The 10,102-nt window shown below is 46.5% G+C and overlaps 1 protein-coding gene across 1 annotated transcript; it reads left to right on the forward strand.

Annotated features, from left to right (window-relative positions):
* Positions 1-1,289: 1,289 nt before the first annotated feature.
* LOC119360592 lies at positions 1,290-4,087 on the forward strand. Its single transcript, XM_037626161.1, has 6 exons — positions 1,290-1,314; positions 2,103-2,638; positions 2,729-2,839; positions 2,943-3,154; positions 3,226-3,744; positions 3,862-4,087. The coding sequence occupies exons 1-6, from the start codon at positions 1,290-1,292 to the stop codon at positions 3,968-3,970; spliced, it is 1,512 nt and encodes a 503-aa protein (XP_037482058.1). The 3' UTR covers positions 3,971-4,087.
* Positions 4,088-10,102: the final 6,015 nt, after the last annotated feature.

Below are 10,102 nucleotides of genomic sequence, written 5' to 3' on the forward strand. Positions count from 1 at the left end.
GGCGGGCAAAAAAACGCCCTACTCACGCCCCCAAGGCCCCGTTTTTCGCCGGCAAGAGCGAAAAACAGCGCGAGCGATCCCATGCCATCCCCAGCGCACCGGGGGGCTCATGGGGGGCCTAATTTCGCCGTTTTAGACGCTGGCCCACCTGCCAACCTCTCTCTCCTTTCCCCTCACTTTTCCTCACTAGACCACGCACGTGTTCCCTTCTTTCTCTCTCCATCTCTCTCCCTCCGCTCCCGTCCCCGCCGCCTGGCGCCGCTCTTGTGTCCGTCGCCGGAGGGCTGCCCACGCCCAGCCGCCTCGGCCTCGCCGCCGTGCTCCGTGCAGCCCGGCCGCCCGGCCGCCTCAGCCTCGTCGCCGGAGGACAGAGCCGACGGGGCACGCACGCAGCCGAGATCCTCCGCGAAGAGCCCGTCCGCCCAGCCCGTGGGAGTGCCGCTGGTCCTCGTCGACGCCGGACCTGTCGTCCTTGCTCGAGGCGCACCAGCTGCAGCTCCCTCGAAGCCGGCACCTATTTCTTCGACCTCGCACACGCCGGTGCGCACCATTGACGGTCAGCAGCGGCAGGCAGTTGTGCGTAGGCGAGTTTGCCCGTGGCTGGTGGCGCGCGCGGACGAGCTCTTCCGAGCCAGGCTCGGGGCGGACGCGGCGGCGGCTCGAGCGGAGGCGGGAGCGTGCGGACGAGCTCCTCCTCGGCCCTGGCTCGGGGCAGACGCAGCGGCGGCGGACGAGCTCCTCCTCGGCCCTAGCTCGGGGCGGACACGGCGGCGGCTCGAGCGGCGGCGGACAAGCACAAGCGAGTGAGACGTGGCCCGGGGGCTAAAACTACTAGGAAAATTCCCACCCCAAGAGCAAAATTAGCGCCGGCAAGTTTTCATCCGGCGCAAAAATCGTCCCTGGGGGTACACAACGGCTGGAGATGCTCTAAGAATATGAGCCTCCTGGTTAAATGGTCAGGGAATATGTTGAGGAAGAAATTAATACCTTGATAACCAAATTATGTCTCAAGCCTAGAACTTTTGGGCTTGAACTAGTATTTTGTTGAATTGTTTATTTCGTAACGCTGTGTGAACTAGTATTTGGGGCTGACTCATTCCAGAATTGGTCTTTGTTTCTAATGTTGGTAGAATTGTTTTATAAATAGTGTTGGTAGATGTATCAGTTACATTGCGTCAGCTAATCCAATGTACCTTTGGATATATTTTTTATTAGCCTGTTTTACATGATTGGTTTGTGGTCAACCTCTAGGATTGCATGAAATTATTGATGAAACATTGAAATCTGTAATGCCAACTTTTGGAATTTGGGATGGTAAGGCTTACCTTACACAAATGGTTTTGCTATTTTTCACTCGACTTAAATCAATTCGAGTTCAGTCCAATTTGCTGGATGTTGGATCACGCGACGTGATTTGTAGGACAAGTGATCGTTCAGTCGTTGTCGGGCCCGCGCTTTCCCTTAAATTCTGAAGTGACAGTTGCAGCAGAGACCAGGAGAGGAGGGGAAAGGGATAGAGGCGGTTCTCCACGGCGATTTTTTTCGGTGGATCCGATCGTCTCATTGTTTGCATGAATTTTGATTTTATTTTGCTTATTCCTGCTTATTTCATCTGTTTTTTAGAACGTCGATGCATGAAGGACACAGAATTTGTAACCTTGTGGTGTTTCAGCTCAATGTGTTAACAAGCAGTGGCGGCTGCACTACACTACTACGCAAGAAGCATGCACTCAATATATGTATGATCAGCTCAAATTATCATTTCTTTTTAGTGTACTTTTTACTATTTTTCTTGTATTTGGATTTTTTGGTTCATGCTTACTGTAACTACAACCAATTAGCATGAAAGCCTGTAGCACAGTTTCAAACCTTGTGGTGTTGTTTTCGTTGCAGTGTCGGTTTTAAGTCGCATTACACTAGTGACTGTGGTTTCATGATTATATTGTCTATCTCTTTCTTGGATTTTTCTTGAACTTACCTTTGATTTCTTCTTTTAACTCGTCGTCATTTTTGGCCATCTCTATTACTATATGGTTTACTTTGACATGATTACTATTGCAAGATGGTACTGGAGCCATTAATTCATCATTTCTTTGTTGTAGGTTCAACCAACTTCAGGAGCCACTCCGATCTATCCTCTTCCTCGGAGAATGGTCACGAGGTTCCTCGTTCTAACCCCCTTAACGGGTCAAACCGGAACGGTGTCCATCAAGAGAAGGTGCAACTTCCTCCTTTCACGCCGGTGAACCTACTGGACCTCTCAGGACATGTGAATTTACACATGAGATGCATACGAAGTGTTCAGTACAACTTGGAGGCCATGCACGGTAAGCTCCTCAAGTCGGTTATAGAGGCGTCTTCAGCAGGTGTGTTGGATGAGGATCGCTTTGTAGTTCCACCTCTGCGCCCTGCTCCGAGGTCAACTCCATGCCAGCGGCTGCCTCCTTCTCTCAGCACGGCAGTTGTTCCTCGGCAACCGATCATTGAGCGCCAAGTTGAATCGGAATATCTGCCGTCACCTTGTACCCACATTCCACCCAATGGATTCTCGGCCTATCCCCCTTTTGCTGGTCCTTGGTTTCCAAACAACGAGGACATGTCTCAGACTTATGGAGCTAGCAATTACGTGCATAACATGGTAAGAAACCTTGGCTCATGGTCCTTTTTGTTCATGTTCTGTTCAAGTTTCTAATATATTGACTTGATGTCTTTTTCTCCTTATGCGCAGAACTACTCGATGCCTTTCGGAATAGATGCTTTCTCCAGCGGGGTGGCATTCTATCTAGCTATGTGGGATTTCCCTCAATCACGTGGAACAGGCACATACATCCCCAGAACAGTAAGAAACCTTGAAAAATGATTTTTCCACTTTTTAGTTTACTCTGTTTGTAGTAGACTAATTCAATTTCCGATTGCTCGCCGTTTACACTTTACTCTTGTAGGGTTGGAACAGGGACAAGTCGTGGAATGATAGGGGAAGGATGCAAAGGCAGCGGCAATCAGACCGGGGTTACGGAGAAGGGAGACCGGATGTTGCCTCAAGCAATGGGCATGTTGCGGGCGCAAGCACAGCAGGACTAACATTGACGATGCGAGGTAACCCACACCAGGGTGCCTCTTCAAGCACAACCCCTTCAAGCAACAATGAGCAGAGGTATGCAACATTGCTCAAACTTGATACCATCGAACACCATATTTGTTTGGTACTAACGAAGTTGTTGCCAGGTCTGAGAATGGGTGGGTGGTGACACGGATGCCGCCGAGGATCACGATTCCTCGTCATGGCAGTGGCAGCCATCCCTCTTCACCTGCTGTGGTGATCACACCTGTCGTCACGGCGGAACAGCATGGGAACTTGGAGTTCGGAACCATGGGGCCTTTCTCAGTGGCTCGTCAAAACTCCGTGTTCGATGAACAATTCCCTGCTCTCCAAGAAACAACAAGGCAGGGACAACAAGGCCCACAGAGGAGCCCCAGGCCAGGCGCGGGTGCAACCCCCAGGAGCTGGCCTGCAGAAGCCTCTGGGTCAGCAATGCAGAGCCCTAGACCCGGTGTGACTATGAGCCAAAGCTGGCCCAACCTGCCGGCACATAGCCCCATGCCTGTTGTGCGTACAATCCAGAGCTGGCCCCACGTGCCATCCCCCAGGCCTGGTGTGGGTGCGGCCCAAAACGGGCCCGTAGGATCCCCCGCTGCCTCCACATCGCAGAGCCCTCGGCCCGGTACCAGTGCGGCCGAAAACAGGTACAGTACTGTACACCATCTTTCCTAGCTCATGCACGAGTCTCATGTTCATCTTGCACTATGAAAATCAAACTATCATCTTCTAACTAACACTGCTTCCTGATGGAACTTGTGCAGGGCTGCCGGGCCTTACCAGCTGCAAGACGATGCTGACTTCCCTCCCCTGGCGACCGAGAACCCGTACGATGCTGACTTCCCTCCTCTCCAAGTTGCGGCCCGCCGCTGACATGACGCTCGCAGTCGCGGCACATGGTAGAGTTGAGATGACATACAACTAATCGTGACGGTGCAAGGGGAGAGCTTAACTTCATGACTTGGTTGAGGGGATGGTGTGCTCGAGGAGATGGAGCAGGATTTTCGTGCGGCGGCATAAACAAACAATTTGGATCGATGCTATCCGTGGTGATAGCATGTTTATCTCTGTGTTGTAAAAACTCTAATAATTCCGGTACATTTTATCGCTGTTGTTAATTATCTGTAGTGTAGAAGAGGGCGGCCTCTAGTGCAGTGCAATGCAAGCGCTGGCTGCACCCTCCGTAGCTTTATATATGCATAACCCAAAAAAATTAGCAAAAATAGAAAATGACAAAAAAATGTAGCCTTTGTAGATCAGACATTTAGCATTTATAAAAAAGAAGAAAAAAAGTAGTTAGAAAACAATGCCTCTCTTTGTTTCCGTGTGGAATGCTGGTGTGTTCTTTTCCATGATCATCATGATTTATATGCTGCGTTGCTGCTCCTCTGCATTGTGGTAGCAACAATATTAGCCGTATTTATGGATTTGCAGGGACTATGGTGGTCGGCGACCGAGAGATGTGCGCCGGCGGTTGCTTCTGCCTCGGACCAACGCAACTCAACCCCCTGCTAGCATTGAAAGGGGTAGAGGATGGCATTGAAAAAATGTCTAAGTGCTGGCTGGTAGATTAGCCTATGCATATGACGTCCTTCTATGGCTTGCCTAGGGGGAATGAGAAAATGATTGATTTTTTTTAGGAAAAGGCTTTTGTGGCAGGAAGACTTGGGTAACAGAAAATAAAATACCAATTGTTAACTTGAACACAATTTGCCTACCTAAGATTTAGGGGGTCTTGGGGTGCTGTATTTGAAGCTTAAGAATATGAGCCTCCCGGGTAAATGGTCGGGGAATATGTTGAGGAAGAAATTGTTGATGAAACGTTGAATTGGGGGGAGCTTATTTATTTCGTAACGCTATTTGAGAACTAGTATTTGGGGCTGACATGATTGGTTTGTGGTCAACCTCTAGAATTGCATGAAATTGTTGATGAAACATTGAATTCTGTAATGCCAACTTTTGGAATTTGGGATGGTAAGGCTTACCTTACACAAATGGTTTTGCTATTTTTCACTCGACTGACATCAATTTGAGTTCAGTCGAATTTGCTGGCTGTTGGATCACGCGACGTGATTTGTAGGAGAAGTGATCGTTCAGTCGTTATTGGGCCCGCGCTTTCCTTTTTTTTGCGAATGCGCGCTTTCCCTTAAATTCCGAAGTGACAGTTGCGTTTCTCCATGGCGATTTTTTCGGTGGATCCGGTCTTCTCATTGTTTGCATGAATTTTGATTTTATTTTGCTTATTCCTGCTTATTTCATCTGTTTTTTACAACGTCGATGCATGAAGGACTGAAAGAATTTGTAACTGTGTGGTGTTTCAGCTCAATGTGTTAACGAGCAGTGGCGGTTGCACTACACTACTACGCAAGAAGCATTTACGCTCAATATATGTATGGTCAGCTCCAATTATCATTTCTTTTTAGTGTACTTTTTACTATTTTTCTTGTATTTGGATTTTTTTCGTTCATGCTTACTATAACTACAATCCACTAGCATGAAGGTCTGTAGCACAGTTTTAAACCTTGTGGTGTTGTTTTCGTTGTAGTGGCGGTTTCAAGTCGCGCTATGCTAGTTACTGTGGTTTCATGATATATTGTCTATCTCTTGCTTGAATTTCGCTTGGACTTACCTTTGACTTCTTTTAACTCCTCGTCCCTTTTAGCCATCTCTATTACTATATGGTTTACTTTGTAACTTTTTTGGTTAAAACTTTAGTGTTCAAGCTTCAGTTAGTCTGTTGTCACTTTCATTTTCAGTCTGAACTTTCGAGTCATTGATGATGCATGGCTTTTTTACTTGGCAGTAAGCTCTTATTTACAGTGTTGAAATGCATGAGTTGCAGTGTACAAGAAGTTGTACATGTTGAAGCAGCTCCCCTCTCTTTCATCCTATGGGCGACTCCAGGGTGACACCCTAGCCACCGCACCATCTCCCCTCTCTGTGGTCGTTGGTTGGAGTCATTTGGTTTCTTTGTTCCTCTATTTCCTAGGCATTTGTTCTTGTGTATGTGCCTGACCCGTGTTGTGCCAATACAGTGAACACTGAAGAAACCTTAGGACGACCACTCTACTTAAAAACAATAACAAATACTCCCCCCGTTTCTAAATGTAAGTCTTTTTAGAGATTCCACTACAAACTACATACGAATGTATATAGACATGTTTTAGAGGATAGATTCACTCATTTTACTCCGTATGTAGTCCATAGTGAAATCTCTAAAAAGACTAATATTTAGGAACGGAGGGAGTAGATTAGCTAAGAACACAAAAAATAAGAGTAGATACCAGAGAGCTGCTTGAAGGCAAGTGGAGTGGCAAAGCGCGCATATGCATCTAGTATACATATGTTGGGTACACATGGACGGGGCGACAGACAAGACCTTGGAGAAAGTCTCTCCCAAGCCATGCCTGGTCCTGGAACTGCACACGGCGAATTTCTTGCATGGATGAAGATGAAAAGAAAATCCATCTGATCTCAGGTAGATTATTTTCCAGTTCATGCTAAAGATCATATTTGGCACAAAATTTGGGTATTTCAACATGATTATTATTGCAAGATGGTACCGGAGCCATTAATTCATCATTTTTTTTGTTGTAGGTTTAACCAACTTCAGGAGCCACTCTGATTCATCCTCTTCCTCGGAGAATGGTCATGATATTTCTGGTTCTAACCCTGTTAATGGGTCAAACCGGAATGATGTCCATTAAGAGAAGGTGCAACTTCCTCATTTCACGCCGATGAACCTATTGGACCTCTCAGGGCATGTGGATTGGCACATGACATGCCTATAGAGTGTTCAGTGCAACTTGGAGGACTTGCATGATAAGCTCCTCAAGTCGGTTACAGAGGCATCTTCAGCAGGTGTGTTGGATGAGGATCGCTTTGTAGTCCCAACTATACGCCCAGATCTGAGGTCATCTCCATGTCCACGACTACCTCCTTCTCTCGGCATAGGATTTGTTCCTTGGCAACCAACCATTGAGCTCCAAGTTGAAGCGGATTATCTATCGTCGCCATGAACCCACATTCCACCCAACAGATTGACGGTGTACCCCCCTTTTGGTGGTCCTTGGTTTCCAAACATTGAGGACATGCTCAGACTTATGGAGCTAGCACTTACATGCATGACATGGTAAGAAACCTTGGACCATGAACCTTTTTGTGCATGATCTGTTCAAGTTTCCAATAAATTGAATGGATGTCTTTTTCCCTTATGCGTGGAACTATTCAAGACCACTTGGAACAGATGCTCTCTCCAGCGGGGTGGTATTCTATCCAACTATGTTGGATTTTCGACAGTCGCGTGGAACTGACACATACATCCCTAGAACAATAAGAAACCTTGGGAAAATGTTTTCCCCACTTTTCTATTTAGCTCTATATGCAGTTGACTGATTCAATTCTTGACTGCTCGCCATTTACAATTTACTTTTGCAGGGTTGGGACACTAACAGGAACATGTCATAGCACGATAGGGGAAGGGCGCAAAGGCAGAGGCAATCAGACGGGGGTTACAAAGACAGGAGGCCGGATGTTGGCTCAACAAATGGGCAGGCTACGATCGCAAGTGTGGCAATACAGACACTGATGATACGAGAGGCAATCCACACTATGGTGCATCTTCAAGCAATAGTGAGCAGAGCAGTATGCAACACTGTTCAAACTTGAAACTATAGATAACATATTTTTTGGTACTAACAAAGTTCTTGCCAGGTCTGAGAATGGGTGGGTAGCAACATGGATGTCGTCGAGGATCACGGTTCCTTGTCATGGTGGGGACATCCAACCCTCTTCACTTGTCGTGGTGTTCACACCTGCCGTCAAAGTGGTCAATGACCAGTAGGTCATGGCGGAGTAGCATGAGAACCTGGAGTTCAGAACCAATATGCCCTTTCGCGGTGGCTCGTCAAAACTCTATGTACGATGAACAATTCCCTACTCTCCATGAAACAACCAGGCATGGATAACAAGGTCCGCAAGGGAGCTCCAAGCCAGGCGCGAGTGCAACCCACAGGAGCCGGCCTGCAGACGAATATCTGTAACTTGTTTGAATATGTGTATAAATCAACTTTTGGTACATTTGCTAACTTTATAATTGGCCTTCTTATTAGTATAGTACATGTGGTCCATTGATTATCTAGTTGTGCATTTCCACTGATTGTTGTTGAACTACTAAAGATTGTTGTTGTGCTTAGTCGTGTTCTTGTCATCTTAAGTTTGCTATGCAAAAATGTAAGGAAAATCGTTGGAGCTTGTAAGCCTAGACTCGAATTGTGTTGGTTTTAGCTCAAGTTAGCCTGATAGTTTATGTTATGAAATAAATTCCCTCTTTACCTGTGAACTATATGTATTGTTTTGCTCATCCCACAGGCGACTCCATGGTGAAACCCTAGCCACCGCACCAGCTCCCCTCTTTGTGTTCGTTGGTTGGAGTCCTTTGGTTTCTTTGTTCCTCTCTATTTCCTAGGTCTTTGTTCTTGTGTATGTGCCTGACCCGTGTTCTGCCAATACAATGAACACTGAAGAAACCTTATGATGACCACTGTACTTACAAACAATAACAACTAGATTAGCTAAACACACAAAAAAGAGTAATTACCAGAGAGCCTCTTGAAGGCATGCGGCGCAGCAAAGCATGCATACGCATCTAGTATACATACATTGGGTACACATGGACGGGGCAAAAGGCAAGACCTTGGAGAAGGTCTCTCCCAAGTCATGCCTGATCCTGGAAATGCACATGGCGAAGATGTGTCCGTCCTAGGAAATTCTTGCGTGGATGAAGATGAAAAGAAAATTCATCGGATCTCAGGTAGATTATTTCCAGTTCATGCTAAAGATCATATTTGGCACAAAATTTGGGTATTTCAACATGATTATTATTGCAAGATGGTACCGGAGCCATTAATTCATCATTTTTTTTGTTGTAGGTTTAACCAACTTCAGGAGCCACTCCAATTCATCCTCTTCCTCAGAGAATGGTCATGATATTTCTGGTTCTAACCCTGTTAATGGGTCAAACCGGAACGATGTCCATTAAGAGAAGGTGCAACTTCCTCATTTCACGCCGATGAACCTATTGGACCTCTCAGGGCATGTGGATTGGCACATGACATGCCTATAGAGTGTTCAGTGCAACTTGGAGGACTTGCATGATAAGCTCCTCAAGTCAGTTACAGAGGCATCTTCAGCAGGTGTGTTGGATGAGGATCGCTTTGTAGTCCCAACTATACGCCCAGATCTGAGGTCATCTCCATGTCCACGACTACCTCCTTCTCTCGGCATAGGATTTGTTCCTTGGCAACCAACCATTGAGCTCCAAGTTGAAGCGGATTATCTGTTGTCGCTACGAACCCACATTCCACCCAACAGATTGACGATGTACCCCCCTTTTGGTGGTCCTTGGTTTCCAAACATTGAGGACATGCTCAGACTTATGGAGCTAGCACTTACATGCATGACATGGTAAGAAACCTTGGACCATGAACCTTTTTGTGCATGATCTGTTCAAGTTTCCAATAAATTGAATGGATGTCCTTTTCCCTTATGCGTGGAACTATTCAAGACCACTTGGAACAGATGCTCTCTCCAGCGGGGTGGTATTCTATCCAACTATGTTGGATTTTCGACAGTCGCGTGGAACTGACACATACATCCCTAGAACAATAAGAAACCTTGGGAAAATGTTTTCCCCACTTTTCTATTTAGCTCTGTTTGCAGTTGACTGATTCAATTCTTGACTGCTCGCCATTTACAATTTACTTTTGCAGGGTTGGGACACTAACAGGAACATGTCATAGCACGATAGGGGAAGGGCGCAAAGGCAGAGGCAATCAGACGGGGGTTACAAAGACAGGAGGCAGGATGTTGGCTCAACAAATGGGCAGGCTACGATCGCAAGTGTGGAAATACAGACACTGATGATACGAGAGGCAATCCACACTATGGTGCATCTTCAAGCAATAGTGAGCAGAGCAGTATGCAACACTGTTCAAACTTGAAACT

The sequence above is a fragment of the Triticum dicoccoides genome, chromosome 2B (assembly GCF_002162155.2).
Source record: "Triticum dicoccoides isolate Atlit2015 ecotype Zavitan chromosome 2B, WEW_v2.0, whole genome shotgun sequence".
NCBI classification, from domain to species: domain Eukaryota; kingdom Viridiplantae; phylum Streptophyta; class Magnoliopsida; order Poales; family Poaceae; genus Triticum; species Triticum dicoccoides.

What these genes read in the sequence shown, in the direction of transcription:
- LOC119360592 (XM_037626161.1), top strand. Translation starts at nt 1,290, where the DNA reads ATGCCAACTTTTGGAATTTGGGATG. An exon ending in GCAATTACGTGCATAACATG is followed by an intron (nt 2,639 to 2,728) that starts GTAAGAAACCTT and finishes CCTTATGCGCAG; the next exon opens with AACTACTCGATGCCTTTCGG. An exon ending in TCAAGCAACAATGAGCAGAG is followed by an intron (nt 3,155 to 3,225) that starts GTATGCAACATT and finishes AGTTGTTGCCAG; the next exon opens with GTCTGAGAATGGGTGGGTGG.